This window comes from Lolium rigidum, unplaced genomic scaffold (assembly GCF_022539505.1).
Source record: "Lolium rigidum isolate FL_2022 unplaced genomic scaffold, APGP_CSIRO_Lrig_0.1 contig_66165_1, whole genome shotgun sequence".
NCBI classification, from domain to species: domain Eukaryota; kingdom Viridiplantae; phylum Streptophyta; class Magnoliopsida; order Poales; family Poaceae; genus Lolium; species Lolium rigidum.
Genome location: NW_025901290.1, coordinates 1,116 through 17,391, shown reverse-complemented (window position 1 = coordinate 17,391; position 16,276 = coordinate 1,116). Strand labels below are relative to the sequence as shown.

The following is a 16,276-nucleotide window of genomic DNA, read 5'->3' as shown; positions in this document are numbered from 1 at the left end:
ACACCTATCTGGACGCGCGGACGTGGAATGGGTCGGTTGGAGATGCCCTAAAACCTTGCAAATGTCTCACTCACTTCACTGCAGACACTGACCTTCGCCCGAGTGCTTATATGTGCCTGTCTTGGGGGAGCTGTATCCGCAGCTGCCTGAATTAGCTCAATAATTTCAAGTGCCAAAGAAACAACAAGTGAGACGGTATGGAGGCACAAGAGTTGCAGGAGAAGTCCAGCTTTGATCACGAGTCCCTCAAGGAACCGAGAGATCCCAAGAACAGCAAGGGGGGATGGATCACATTCCCTTTCCTCGCAGGTCTGTCTACTTCTTCGTCGTAGGTTCGTGGACTGTGAATAAGCACGAGGCATGTCTGAATGTTTCTGTTCCTGTGATGTTTTGCAGTGGCAATCCTGGGTCTCGGGTTGGCGGCTGGAGGTGCCATGTCCAACATGGTGGTCTACCTGGTAACGGAGTACAACGTGCCCAGCGTCGACGCCGCACAGATCTCCACCATCATCTCCGGCTCCATCAGCCTTGCCCCGGTGCTCGGCGCCGTCGTTGCCGACGCTTTCTTCGGATCTTACCCCGTCGTCGCCGTCGCCATGGTCATGTCCGTCCTGGTAATTCGAACGACAGACTACAACTCCTGCGTACGTGCGATCCTTGTCCACACATATACATCTCGATCTTGACGTCTGCCACCCCTCTGCGTGCAGTCCTTGGTGATGTTCACGCTCACGGCGAGCCTTCGGGTCCTGCGTCCCGCGGCGTGCCAGGCCGGCGCCGGCCCGTGCGAGCAGGCCTCGGCCGGGCAGATGGCGGCTCTGTACGCCGGCGTGTTCCTGCTCTGCCTCAGCTCGGCGGGGGCGCGCTTCAACCAGGCCACCATGGGCGCCAACCAGTTCGACGGCGCCGCCGACCGGGACGTCTTCTTCAACTGGTACTTCATCTTCCTCTACGCCTCCTCCGTGCTCGGCGCCACCCTGATCGTCTACATCCAGGACACTGTGTCCTGGGCTCTCGGCTTCGGCATCTCATGCGCCGCGAGCGTCGTCGGTCTCGCGGCGCTGCTCCTTGGCGCGAGGTACTACCGGCAGCCCCCCGCTCAGGGCAGCCCGTTCACGGGGATCGCTAGGGTGGTCGTCGCCGCCGTGCGAAAGAGAAAGGTCAGCATGGTGGCGTCAGAGGAGTTAAAATATTACAACGGGCCAAGTCGGTGTGACACGGACAGCAAGACCGCGGGCCACGGCGTCCAAGCTCCCGGCGACAGCTTTAGGTAAGAATTTGTTTATTTGAACTAGTTCATTATTATTATCCTGAGTCCCAAGTCTCAACCATATGTCTCAACTCTCAACCATAGTAGAAATTATTGCCTGCCTAACTAGTTTTCTAAAAGGGCTTACTATTTATTTTTTCAAACGGAGGTAATCACGTGAATAAACCTTTTCTACTTTTAGCAAATGATCTTATTTTTATTTATTCACTATCCATGAGTTTGGACACACCTACAATAATCAAGACCAGTGATTAAATTAACAGTTACATCAACGTTCTTTGAAGTCGTTTTCTATAGCTTCACCTTCTGTTTATCCATATTTATTTGTATGTCTAGTGACGATGCCTCGAATGACCACGTCTAATTAAACAAACAAGACTAACATGAAAAGTTCTTAAGGAGTCACATGAGCTACCCACTAAAACAGGTGGAACCTAAGAGCATCTCCAGTCGCGTCCCCCAAATGACGTTTGGGGGACGGCGGACAAGAAATGGAGAAAAACGTGTTCCAGTCGCGTCCCCCAAAGCTAAATAGCGCCCCATTTGCGTCCCCGGTAGAGACTCTATGTATGGAGTCTCTACCGGGGACGCCGGACACAAAAATAGCGTCCGGACGCATGCATGCAGCCCCTACTCCCCACATGTCATTCTCTTTTCCCACACTTTCTCTCACCTACTTTTCTCACATGGGGTGGTCCCTTCTATTAAAATGCATGCATCCGGACGCTGTTTGAGGGACGCGGCTGGAAAGGGTCTCTTTTTTGTACAAATTTTTAGTCCCTTTTTGTCCGGCGCGGTCCTAAGCGTCCCCCAAATCATTTGTGCCGGACGTTTTTTGAGGGACGCGACTGGAGATGCTCTAAGATCGTCTAATACTCTAATTTACTATGGCCCCGAGACACACCTGGCCCTTGAAACTACATGCATGTATGTAGGTTAATAGAGTAAAAACCGTGTCTACAGGAGAAATTCACATTCCTCCATATGCATGAACACCTTGATTAAAGTTAGTTTGACTGCATATTTTGTGATATCCCACATTTAGAACAATGGATATTAAAACAATGGCGGCACAGATAGGATATGAGTCATCGAATGTGGAAGTTAACAATGATTTTGTTTTGAAGGAGGTCTGTGTACTTGTAATCCTATCCGGCCTCGGTGACATGAATACATGTGCACAAGAAGTCACATAAACTATCTTAATTTTTTCCTCCACGCTTAATTGCTATTTGATGGCATTATCTTCCATTTCATCACTGAAATTCAATATGTAAAAAATGAAAACGTGATTGTGTAGAAACCCTTTTGTTAGGTTTATATGTACTTGCTTGTTCCAAGGACCTCGTTGTGTGTCAATGTGAGATTGATAACATTTAGGCCCATCCTAGTCGCACCAAACCATAGATCGAGTCTCGCACTATTTTTCAAGTTGACCCCTTTAGCTATTTGAATCATAGTTATCTTTTCCAATTAATCTATTGTGTGTAAAGATGATTATACCCATAGTTATCTTCCTCTCGCTACTATAAAACATTGTGGGAACATGGGGAGAGATGGGGGAGGACAATGATCGATTTAGGGCTAGGACAACATATTTATATGCGAGCTAGTAGATGAGCTTTTTAATTGGGTAGAGTTGCTCCACCAACTTTGTGCTTTATACCCTTCATTTATGATTACCTCGTGTTCTAGGTTTAGTTAAAATTAAAATTTAAAAGTTTGATCAACATTCATAACATCAATTGCATATAATCCAAAAATATACTTTACGAAGATACTAATACAATGGGTTTTATTTTATACATATTGATATTTTTTCTAAATATTTGATCAAATACTATAAAATTTGAGTTTGATTAAATCTAAAACGTGAGATAATTGTTAACGGAGGTAGTGTCATTGACTGACCATAATTTCAGCTTCTGGGTGCTAGAACCCGTCACAGGTAATGTGTCACAACCGGCGGTTACTAATTTAGACGCATTACCGATGATTTTTTACTGAAATGGTCGACCGGTAGAACCAACACTAAACAGGTCTCCAGCTGCCTTTTAGTGGTGATCTCCACTACTGACGGTAGACTAAGTCCCGTGGTGTCCTACTCCTATCCGCTATAACATTTTTTTTTGTAGTAGTTCAGTGCACACTCCTAAAAACCCGTTGAAACATTCCATTCATTCCAAACCTTTAGTCTTTATTGTGACAATTTCGTCGTTCCTAGCTATGCTCATTTTACGGCTTAGAAGTACATATAGCTAATCCCCGCAAAGATAAAGAAAAATATAGTTAGTGTGTCAAGATGCGTGACGTGACAAGCTAGGCTAGAATATATAGCAACAGGCGGAGTAGTTCATTTATCAAGATTGTACTACCTTTTGAGTAAAATCATAGAGGGCGTGCAACCGTGCATGGCTTTTCGCGTGCATATATTCCCGCCATTTGCTTCGCCCACTTGTCCCGCACACGTCTTGTTACGTTGATCTCGAACGATCGCGCGCGAGGGCCACCGATCGTACACAGCCCCGCTTCATGTTATTGGTTGCCTCGTATAGCCAGCTTGCTACCACGTACGTCTACTCAGAACAAATGCTTTGATATGCTTTGATACACGTCCCTTGCCATGCTAATTACGAATTACTTTTCGAGAAAGGGAGATTTGATGTGTCTCAGTGGTTACATAAGGTGAAGGTGATACAAAGCAGAAGAGTACACCCAGGATCGGCATACATAATTAAGCTCTGTGCATACATCCCAAAAGAAACATCAGGGAACATTTATCAATAGACAAAATTCAAAGACAAAAAAAAGAAACATCCAAAGTTGTAGGCCGGATATCCGAACTGTAGACTACTGGTACTCTTGAGCTCTAGTGAATTCGATAATTTAAACTAATCGAAAATTATATTAAAGTTTTAAAAAATCTAAAAAATATATGTTTATACATGCACTTGTTCTCTACCTGCCGGCAAAGATAATTTAGGCCGCACAAAAATAATAAAATTGTGGCTTTGAAAGGCCAAGGATAACACTATTTTGCTTCCAATATTTGTCTTTTTTGCGTAGACCGCATGTAGAAAGTTATTTCAATGCAAATTTTGTAGTACATACTACACATGTACATGTACTTGTATATTTATTTTCAGATTTTCTGTGACAAAAAAGTAAAGTTTTTGTTTATTGTGACAACGAGCTGACTAGATCTCAGAAGCCAAAAACCACTTTGCACACTATATTACTATATTTCACACTATTTTACTACGGGAGTAGAATAAGCTATTCTGCTCAGGCTTTAAATATATGGATATGTACATGTAAATGTACGGTTCAGATGAAAAAAAAGGGCTGGATGAGGGTGTGCTTGAACGAATTTATTGTTTCCAGCTGTGCAATTAGTCGCACCTACAGACGACACTAGCTAGTAGTATAGCGTACGTCGCAGGGTATATTGTTTCCAGGATAGCAGGTTGGAGGTTAGACCAACGTGCTGGTAGGTCACGGTTCCAGTAGGGATAGAGTATTTCTAAAATGAAAGCATCACTAGTGATCACACGAAATCTCCACTAGGAGTATATATATGTGGTAACGACAAATGCTAGCGATTAAATCATGCTAATTAATGGCACTCTTGTGTACAATTGGTAAATAAAAAAGAATTCCCTAACAATGACATCAACCTTCACACTTCTCGACTGATTGCAGCTTCCTGAACCGTGCTGCGTTGATCACCGATGGCGACCTTGACGCAGCAGACTGTTCAGTGGTGCGGCCGTGGCGCATCTGCACGGTGGAGCAGGTGGAGGATTTGAAGACGGTGGTGCGCATCCTGCCGCTGTGGAGCGCGGCCATCGTCCTCAGCATCTCCATCGGCGTGCAAATCAACTTCACCGTCCTCCAGGCGCTCGTCATGGACCGTGCCGTCGGTCGCTTCAACGTACCAGCGGGCTCCATGATCGTCGCTAGTCTACTCTCCGTCATCATCTTCCTCGGCCTCCTCGACCGCATCCTCCTCCCGCTCTGGAAGCGGCTCACTGGGCACACACCAACACCCCTGCAGTTAGTCGGCGTGGGCCACGCGCTCACCGTGCTGAGCATGGCCGCTTCCGCCATCGTCGAGCGCCGCCGCACCGCCACCGTGCGCGCGCACGGAGAGGAGGGCAACCCGATGTGGGTGTCGCCGTTGTCTGCGATGTGGCTGATCCTGCCGTTCGCCGTGTCCGGGGCGGGCGAGGCACTGCACTTCCCGGCTCAGGTGACGCTCTACTACCAGGAGTTCCCTCCGTCGCTGAAGAACACCGCCACGGGCATGATGGCCATGATCGTCGCGCTCGGCTTCTACCTCAGCACCGCCCTCGTCAATATTGTTCAGCGCTCCACGACTTGGCTGCCAGATAACATGAACGCCTCCAAGTTGGAAAACCTCTACTGGCTGCTCACTGTGCTGGTCGCCGTCAACTTCGGGTACTACCTTACATGCGCCAAGCTGTACAGGTATCAGAACATCGGGAAGTAGCTCAGGGGCAACACTCGTTGCGCTGCGTGTCATGTGCTGGGTGAAGGCGTGCTTCCTGTATGCTAACCTGAAGATCCATGTCTACTTGTACAATGAGCTCTCCAGTGAGGAGGTCACGAGGGTTATGTTTCCTCCTATTTGTGCGCAGTAAAAGTAGGAATAAGAATGGTGAAGTGTCTTACCGACTGGACAAATTACTTCATTAAATTTGTGTTACCGTTATCTTTAGACCCAGACTCTACATAACTGGTGGCTAGTTATTGTGAAGCAAATCAACCTTTCAACCATTGACAACATTCTAACTAGTAAATGTTTCATCAAATCACACGCAGATCAATCCCGAGTTCCCTCGTGTCACCCTCATGCGGCGCTAGGGGAAAACCCAAGCCCCCCAACCTCGCCCCCTCCGCGTCCACCCCGATCTCTGCTGCTACCGCCGTGGCGGCGGGCCTTGCCGTCGAAGGTGATGGGGATGTCGTTCTCCCGTGCAGTGTGTTGGCGGGCTCTTCTATGAGGGGTGGCGACTGGTCGACCAGCACGAGGACTCCGAGGCAGCGGCCATGGGCGAGTTCGTCGCCATACTAGTGGCGGAAGCACGTGTAGTGGCTGATGTGCCCTGGACGTCCAGCGGATGGCGGCCAATGTCTTCGGCAACGAGGGTGGCGATGCTGACAACTTGGCCTAGGGAGCCTCTTGCGCACTGGATCTGGGACCCCAGGCTTTGTTCCTTGCACTAGTCGGGCTGGCGGTACAACATCGTTGGCGGCAAAAGTGGTGCCTAGTGGATGGGGGGGGGGGGGTAGGAGGGTTGTGGTGTTGGCCCAAATCCGGTTCGATCTAGACCCGTTGGGGGCATCCTCTCGGAGTTAGCTCCGACCTGGGGACTTGTGGATGGATGGTTGTTGAGATGGCTCACTCGGGGGGCATTGCATGCAACTTGACAATGATGATGCGTCAAGTAGAGCTTGGCCACAGATTGGGCTATGTTAGAGCATCTCCAGTCGCGTCCCCCAAACCGTCCCCCAAACCGCGCCGGATTGAGCGTTTGGGGGACGTGTTTCGTTCGTGCCGCGTTTGGGAGACGTCGCTCCCCAGTCGCGTCCCCCAAACAAAATTTCGCAAATTTTAAATTTAACTAGATTCGATTAGATTCGTCCAAATTTTACATAGATTCGAACGAAATTTGACTATCTTAAAAACTAAACCTAATCTAGAACCACTTGCGGCGGCCGGAGGCGTCGTAGTACTGCTGGAAGTTGTACATCTCGTCGGTGACGACCTCCTGCTTGACGCGCTCGTCGACGGGCTCGTCCACGGGCTCGTCCTTCACCAAGCCGCTTGGTCCTGCCTCGCCGTCGTCGTCGGTGAGGTCCACCAGCGGCTTGCCGGAGTCGCGGATGGACATGGCGATCGCCGCGTCCAGGTCGCCCCTCCAGGCGTCCTTGTCGTCCATGGACGCCAAGAACGCCGCCCGCAGCCCTGGGCAGTCCTCGGGGTCGTCGCTGCTGGCGATGAGCCGCTGCTGCCGCTCGTACTCCGCCAGCAGCGCCGCCTGCGACGCTTCCTCCGGCTCCTCCTTCACCTCCGGCTTCGGGATGAGGAGGGCGCCGCCGCGCCTCACTTGCTGACGCCGGCTGCCGCTGCCGCTGCCGCCACGCCTCGTGTTGACGGGCGTCGCCGGCTCCTCCTTCACCTCCCGTTTGGGGACGGTGTAGGGCGCCGACCGGTACGACGAGGACGGCGTCGATCGCGCCGGTCCTGAGGAAGAAGAGTGCGAGGAGGACGAGTACGTCGTCCTCCTCGGCTGCCATTGAGGAGACGGCGGCGGCGACGACGGCATCTCCAGCCTTGGAGCGCCGTTGCGGATGCCGCGGATGACGTTGTCGAGGGTGCGCCCCGGAACGCCCCAGAACAGGGCGCGGCCGTCCTTGTTCCAGCTATTGGGGCCGCCGACGAGGTTGTCGGTGCTGCGCATCTGTTGACTGCCAAAACCCACCGGCGGGCAGCGGCCTTGTCAACACTGTAGAGCCGGGGGGAGCCTAGAGCTGCGGCTGGCTGAGACCCCTCCGAGCGACGGCCCGCAATGCTCTTCTGGTCACACGCGGCGTTGCGAAGTGCAGGGCGTGCCACCTGACCTATACCTGGTCGGGAAGGTGATGAGATTGCCTCGCTTAGTTTCTGCAGGGCATACATGTAAACGTTAAATACGAGCCTCGATCGGCTCTCAGGTTATCCCGTGAATCGGCTCAAAGAGCCGATCCACCCATGATCCGTACGGGGTGTACGAATACTTGGTGGTCCTGCTTGATCAAGATGAAGCTAATGAGATCTACGACGATTTAGGGTTTTCACCACATAATCGGATCATCCTACTCCAGGTTGGGCCGGATGGCCACGCACGGTGCTCGTAAGCCGATCCTAAACAAGGCCAGAAAACCAACATGAAGTTGATCCTAGGAACATCCCGTTTAGGACTTGCGAACGCCACCCTACGTGCCACAGGATCCTCCCCCTTTGTAAGGCCAAACTATTGCAGATATTAAACTAATCCTTGTAGAACAAGGAGCAATCGTAACGGATCAGATCTACTAAATAATGATCAAGCGGGTGCCGCCCCCACACCTGGGATAGGCGTGAGGACGGCTAGATATGCAAGGGTTGCACTACGTAAGCATGCTTAAACGAAGAACAATGCTAACCCTAACACATCTAATGATAACTACGTTGCTCGCCATCAAAAGCGCTTCGAGTACGAGCAACGCATGAACAACGTGGGGCTTGTGCTGCCTAGATCGCAAGATGCGATCTAGGCAGCATGTCGCTTACCCGATAGAAACCCTCGAGACGAAGGAGTTGGCGATGCGCCGAGATTGGTTTGTTTTTGGGGTTGAACGTGAGTTGTTGTTTATTCCATAAACCCTAGGTACATATTTATAGTCCAGGGGACTTTCTAATGCGGGCGTGCACTAAACCGTGCACGACTAAGATTCTATCTCTAAACTAAGATACGATCTAATATGTTACAGATACACGGGCAATTAAGCCCAACTTGGTAAAAAGGCCGATCCACATACTTCTTCTATATATATTTCTTCACACCCATCTTCGATCGCGGCCCACCTCTGACTTGGTCAAATTCTGGTGATAACAGCATCTCGACGTCGTACTTCGCCTGGAAGTACGACGTCCACCAGGCGTCGTTGTTGTCGACCGCCCACGTCGGATCCAACCGCTCCTGGGCGGTGAGTTGAGCCCGACGGGCCTTGACGGCGTCCCACCATTGCTCCGTGCGCGGCTTGGGCGGCGGCGGAACGCCAATGCCGTTCACGGCCATCTTCCGGCCGCCGCCGCTGGCAGCCGCATGTCCGGCGGGACCGGATACCGGGCGTGGTACAGCGCCCACGCCTCCGGCACGGTGAGGCTGCCGCGGCCGAAGCCGTTCGCCGCGGCGATCTTGCGGGAGGACGAGCTCGACATTTTTTGAGCGGCGAGGAGAGGATCTGGGAAGGGGGGCGGCGGCGACGAGAAGGATTATGATGAGCGGCGATAACTGGAGGGCGTCTTAAAACAGCGGCGGCAGCGGGTGGTTGCACGCAATAACTCCGGCGCGGACGGCCACGCGGCCATGCACGACGAGACGCGTCCCTGCGTCGCCTGGGAAAACAGGGACGCCATTAACGTCGCTTGACCAAAGGTAGGCGACGGGGTTTTAGCCTTCCGTGCCGCTGACGCGTCGGGCCCGCGTCGGTTGGCCTCGCTTTTCGTTGTGTCCGGCGTCCCCGGAGCGTCCCCTGTGGGACGGGGACGGGCTCGGGGCGCCGGACACCGTATCGGGCCGCGCCGGACAAAAATGGGCTTTGGGGGACGCGACTGGGACGCTTTTTTTGTCCGGCGCGCCCCAAATCGCTTTGGGGGACGGTTTGGGGGACGCGACTGGAGATGCTCTTAGTTGGTTACCGGCATGTATAGTGGGTTTCCCATGCTTCGGTGTGTCATTGTGTAATCGGAGCTGTAGTGTAGTGTGTGTCCCTACTGCAATGATGATCGGCAATTGGTGGTTTTTGGTGGAGGATTCAGTCGGTGCAGGCCCATCATAATTCTTTTGCAAAGCTTGTTGCTGAAGTGGAGTTGTCTCTCATTAACGTGTGTGGTTGGCTATAGGAATTTGGCCATATGGATGATGGTTGTACCTAATGTAGTCGTGTGATAATATTGGTGCAGTTGTATATATTTCTTATCGGCTACCCGATAATAAATAGGCAGCTTTTTCTTCATCTATAAAAATGACAAGTCTCGTCCCCGCGCACCCATGAGGAGCATCAGAACGCTGTCGCGGCGAGGCAGAGACCAAGTCCCAGGGTCCAAGACACACACCGAGATCCTCGATATACACGATGGCCGTGTCACCACCGAGAAAGGAAGCCTAGAGGAACACGAAGTACCAGTTAAAGAAGGTTTCCTGGTCACGCGAGCTGCTGAATAGCTAAGGCCCGAGCCAAAAAATGCGTCTGGCAGCACCTCCAGCGGGACGATGCATAGTGACCGGGCCGTTCGCGGCGACACAAACCTAGCCCAAATATGCGCCTCGGATCCGTCGCGCAAATTATTCGCTTGCGTCTAGCGGATGTTTCGTGGGGCTTGCCTGGCAGTAACCCAGCCTCGATACGTCTTCTCAGCGGAGCCATTATTGGCGCTGAGGCGTTGCTTCAGCAGTCTGTGGCCGCGTAATGGCAATGCCTCGCGTGGCACGCGGTCGTCGCCTTCCTCTACGCACGAAGTAATGACGATGCCACGCGTGCCGCGTCCGTCGCCTGCCTCCGACCTATATAAACAGGGGCGTGCGCATCTCATCTCCTCCCACACTAAAACCTAGTCGCCGCACAACCTCCACCGTAGCGACGCTGACGCTCAACCTCCACCTTTGAAGAAGAAGAGATCGTGCACGATCCTACGGCATTTGGGGAAGGGGAAGAAGAAAAGGAAGAAGAACTCGCCGCTAGCCGAGTGAAAGGACATGGATGTCGCCTAGAGGGGGGTGAATAGGCGGTTTAAAACTTTTACGAGATGGGCTTAACAAATGCGGAATAAAACTAGCGTTTACTTTGTAAAGCCCAAAGCCTATATTCTATGGTTCACCTATGTGCACCAACAACTTATGCTAAGCAATACAAGCAACTATGTGATAGCAAGATATATAACTTCAAGCAATGATGACTATCACAAAGTAAAGTGCATAAGTAAAGAGCTCGGGTATAGAGATAACCGAGGCATGCGGGAGACGATGATTTATCCCGAAGTTCACACTCTTGCAAGTGCTAATCTCCGTTGGAGAGGTGCGGTGGCTTAGCTCTCCCGAACGCCACAAATGGCCTCACCTCGAGGTGTGGTTGCTCGGTGCACACCAACGCCACAAAGGACTCACCCCAAGATGCGGGAGTCACACCACACACCGAGAACCACGAAGGCGCCTCACCTTATTCTCCGGTGACCCTCGCCACAAAGGCCTATGTCACGGTTCCACTAAGGGATTGATGGCGTGTATTTCACACGTTCGTTGGGCAACCCCAAGAGGAAGGTATGATGAGCACAACAGCAAGTTTTCCCTCAGAAAGAAACCAAGGTTTATCGAACCAGGAGGAGCCAAGAAGCACGTTGAAGGTTGATGGCGGCGGGATGTAGTGCGGCGCAACACCAGGGATTCCGGCGCCAACGTGGAACCTGCACAACACAACCAAAGTACTTTGCCCCAACGAAACAGTGAGGTTGTCAATCTCACCGGCTTGCTGTAACAAAGGATTAACCGTATTGTGTGGAAGATGATTGTTTGCAGAGAAAACAGTAAAAACAAGTATTGCAGTAGATTGTATTTCAGTAAAGAGAATTGGACCGGGGTCCACAGTTCACTAGAGGTGTCTCTCCCATAAGATGAACAGCATGTTCCAACTGCATCTATGCCTAAAAAGTCCACCTTCAGGTTATCATCCGAACCCCCTCCAGTATTAAGTTGCAAGCAACAGACAATTGCATTAAGTATGGTGCGTAATGTAATCAACAACTACATCCTTAGACATAGCATCAATGTTTTATCCCTAGTGGCAACAGCACAACATAACCTTAGAACTTTCTGTCACTGTCCCAGATGTCAATGCAGGCATGAACCCACTATCGAGCATAAGTACTCCCTCTTGGAGTTAAAAGCATCTACTTGGCCAGAGCATCTACTAATAACGGAGAGCATGCAAGATCATAAACAACACATAAGCATAACTTTGATAATCAACATAACAAGTATTCTCTATTCATCGGATCCCAACAAACGCAACATATAGAATTACATATAGATGATCTTGATCATGATAGGCAGCTCACAAGATCCGACAATGATAGCACAATGGGGAGAAGACAACCATCTAGCTACTGCTATGGACCCATAGTCCAGGGGTAGACTACTCACTCATCACTCCGGAGGCGACCATGGCGGTGTAGAGTCCTCCGGGAGATGATTCCCCTCTCCGGCAGGGTGCCGGAGGCGATCTCCGAGGATCCCCGAGATGGGATCGGCGGTGACGGCGTCTCTGGAAGGTTTTCCGTATCGTGGCTCTCGGTACTGAGGGTTTCGTCACGGAGGCTTTAAGTAGGCGGAAGGGTAGGTCAAGAGGCGGCACGAGGGGCCCAAACCATAGGCCGGCGCGGCCAGGGGTGGGGCCGCGCCGCCCTAGGGTTTGGCCACCCCGTGGCCCCTCTTCGTCTCGTCTTCGGTCTTCTGGAAGCTTCGTGGAAAAATAGGCCTCCGGGCTTTTATTTCGTCCAATTCCGAGAATATTTCTTTACTAGGATTTCTGAAACCAAAAACAGCGAGAAAACGACAAGCGGCACTTCGGCATCTTGTTAATAGGTTAGTTCCGGAAAATGCACGAATATGACATAAAGTGTGCATAAAACATGTAGATAACATCAATAATGTGGCATGGAACACAAGAAATTATCGATACGTTGGAGACGTATCGGCATCCCTAAGCTTAGTTCTGCTCGTCCCGAGCGAGTAAAACGATAACAAAGATAATTTACGGAGTGACATGCCATCATAATCTTGATCATACTATTTGTAAAGCATATGTAGAGAATGCAGCGATCAAAACAATGTGTATGACATGAGTAAACAAGTGAATCATAAAGCAAAGACTTTTCATGAATAGCACTTCAAGACAAGCATCAATAAGTCTTGCATAAGAGTTAACTCATAAAGCAATAATTCAAAGTAAAGGTATTGAAGCAACACAAAAGAAGATTAAGTTTCAGCGGTTGCTTTCAACTTGTAACATGTATATCTCATGGATATTGTCAACATAGAGTAATATAATAAGTGCAATAAGCAAGTATGTAGGAATCAATGCACAGTTCACACAAGTGTTTGCTTCTTGAGGTGGAGAGAAATAGGTGAACTGACTCAACATTGAAAGTAAAAGAATGGTCCTCATAGAGGAAAAACATCGATTGCTATATTTGTGCTAGAGCTTTGATTTTGAAAACATGAAACAATTTTGTCAACGGTAGTAATAAAGCATATGCATCATGTAAATTATATCTTATAAGTTGCAAGCCTCATGCATAGTGTACTAATAGTGCCCGCACCTTGTCCTAATTAGCTTGGACTACCTGGATTATCACCGCAATACATATGCTTTAACCAAGTTTCACAAAGGGGTACCTCTATGCCGCTTGTACAAAGGTCTAAGGAGAAAGCTCGCATTTGGATTTCTCGCTTTTGATTATTCTCAACTTAGACATCCATACCGGGACAACATAGACAACGAGATAATGGACTCCTCTTTTAATGCTTTAAGCATTTGACAACAATTAATTCTTTTCTCATTAGAGATTTGAGGATGTTTGTCCAAAACTGAAACTTCCACCATGGATCATGGCTTTAGTTAGCGGCCCAATGTTCTTCTCTCACAATATGCATGCTCAAACCATTCAACTCGGTGTAGATCGCCCTTACTTCGAGACAAGACGAACATGCATAGCAACTCACATGAAATTCAACAATGAGTTGATGGCGTTCCCCGAGTAAACATGGTTATCGCACAACAAGCAACTTAATAAGAGATAAAGTGCATAATTACATATTCAATACCACAATAGTTTTTAAGCTATTTGTCCCATGAGCTATATATTGCAAAGGTAAATGATGGAATTTTAAAGGTAGCACTCAAGCAATTTACTTTGGAATGGCGGGAAAATACCATGTAGTATAGGTAGGTATGGTGGACACAAATGGCATAGTGGTTGGCTCAAGTATTTTGGATGCATGAGAAGTATTCCCTCTCGATACAAGGTTTAGGCTAGCAAGGTTTATTTGAAACAAACACAAGGATGAACGGTACAGCAAAACTCACATAAAAGACATATTGAAAACATTATAAGACTCTACACCGTCTTCCTTGTTGTTCAAACTCAATACTAGAAATAATCTAGACCTTAGAGAAACCAAATATGCAAACCAAATTTTAGCATGCTCTATGTATTTCTTCATTAATGGGTGCAAAGCATATGATGCAAGAGCTTAAACATGAGCACAACAATTGCCAAGTATCACATTACCCAAGACATTTATAGCAATTACTACATGTATCATTTTCCAATTCCAACCATATAACAATTTAACGAAGGAGAAACTTCGCCATTAATACTATGAGTAGAAACCAAGGACATATTTGTCCATATGCTACAGCGGAGTGTGTATCTCTCCCATAAAGTGAATGCTAGGATCCATTTTATTCAAACAAAACAAAAACAAAAACAAACCGACGCTCCAAGAAAAAGCACATAAGATGTGGCCGAATAAAAATGTAGTTTCAGGGGAGGAAACTGATAATTTGTTGATGAAGAAGGGGATGCCTTGGGCATCCCCAAGCTTAGACGCTTGAGTCTTCTTGATATATGCAGGGGTGAACCACCGGGTGCATCCCCAAGCTTAGAGCTTTCACTCTCCTTGATCACGTTGCATCATACTCCTCTCTTGACCCTTGAAAACTTCCTCCACACCAAACTCGAAACAACTCATTAGAGGGTTAGTGCACAATATAAATTGACATATTCAGAGGTGACACAATCATTCTTAACACTTCTGGACATTGCATAATGCTACTGGACATTAGTGGATCAAAGAAATTCATCCAACATAGCGAAAGAGGCAATGCGAAATAAAAGGCAGAATCTGTCAAAACAGAACAGTTCGTATTGACGAATTTTAAAATGGCACCAGACTTGCTCAAACGAAAATGCTCAAATTGAATGAAAGTTGCGTACATATCTGAGGATCATGCTCGTAAATTGGCGTAATTTTCTGAGCTACCTACGAGGAGATAGACCCAGATTCGTGACAGCAAAGAAATCTGGAACTGCGCAGTAATCCAAATCTAGTACTTACTTTTCTATCAACGGCTTAACTTGGCACAACAAAACTCAAAACTAAGATAAGGAGAGGTTGCTACAGTAGTAAACAACTTCCAAGACACAAAATAAAAACAAAGTACTGTAGGTAAAAACATGGGTTGTCTCCCATAAGCGCTTTTCTTTAACGCCTTTCAGCTAGGCGCAGAAAGTGTGTATCAAGTATTATCGAAGGGTGGAGCATCAACATTACCTTGGGCTTTACCCTTACCTTTCTTATTGTTTTTATTTCCCTTTGGTTTAGTAAATATACGAGTTTCTCCCGGTATAGAGGTGAATTTCAAAGTGCCTTCTCCAACATCAATGACTGCTCCCAATAGTTTCAGCAGGGATCTTCCGAGTGTGAGTTTTCCTGTTTCAACAACAAGATAATCAATAGATATTGTTCTTCCACAAATAGTTGTATGCACTCCTGCGGATATTCCTTTAGGGATTATAGTAGAGTTATCAATGAGAGTTATCTCTTCTCCTCCTTCCTCAACTCCCCAAAGTTTCAAAGATTTATAAATACTTTCAGGCATAAGGCAAAATTCATACATAATATCACAGTAGGCATGGAGGGTTCGATCACCGATAGCAATTTTAACAGCAGGATCCCACAATGAGAGTTTAGAGTTCACTAAAACTTGTTCAAGACGATTACGAACGTGGCAATAGTTATCATTCAAGCGAGATGTACTTATCTCCGAGTATTTAATCTACTATATATGCTAGCGAGGACTGAATCAAAGTTATTAGCTGAATCATATGATGCAACCAACTTCTTTATGGCGTTAAAAGCTTGATCCCCATTGCAATGAAGGAAATCTCCTCCCACTAAAGTATCCAAAGCATATCTATAGCGAACCATAAGACCAAAATAAAAATTACTAAGGAGCAAACTTAGAGTCATTTGAGGTTCGGTTTTACAATAAGAAGTAAAAATTCTAGACCAAGCATCCTTAAAACTCTCCTCATCTCCTTGTTTAAAAGTGAAAACTAATTCTTCAGGCGAAGAAGTAACAGGTTCAGAGCTAGACATGGTAACAAAAGTAACT

General features: G+C 48.2%; 1 protein-coding gene across 1 annotated transcript; it reads left to right on the top strand.

Annotated features, from left to right (window-relative positions):
• The first annotated feature begins 94 nt into the window (after positions 1 to 94).
• On the top strand, positions 95 to 6,007 carry LOC124682028 (protein NRT1/ PTR FAMILY 2.3-like). The gene is made up of 4 exons (XM_047216792.1): positions 95 to 309; positions 397 to 614; positions 711 to 1,270; positions 4,973 to 6,007. The coding sequence occupies exons 1-4, from the start codon at positions 198 to 200 to the stop codon at positions 5,781 to 5,783; spliced, it is 1,701 nt and encodes a 566-aa protein (XP_047072748.1). The 5' UTR covers positions 95 to 197; the 3' UTR covers positions 5,784 to 6,007.
• Positions 6,008 to 16,276: the final 10,269 nt, after the last annotated feature.

Coding starts and splice junctions, on each gene's coding strand:
- LOC124682028 (XM_047216792.1), top strand. CDS start 198: ATGGAGGCACAAGAGTTGCAGGAGAAGTCCAGCTTTGATCACGAGTCC. Junction 615..710: donor CCATGGTCATGTCCGTCCTG/GTAATTCGAACG, acceptor CTCTGCGTGCAG/TCCTTGGTGATGTTCACGCT. Junction 1,271..4,972: donor GCTCCCGGCGACAGCTTTAG/GTAAGAATTTGT, acceptor GACTGATTGCAG/CTTCCTGAACCGTGCTGCGT.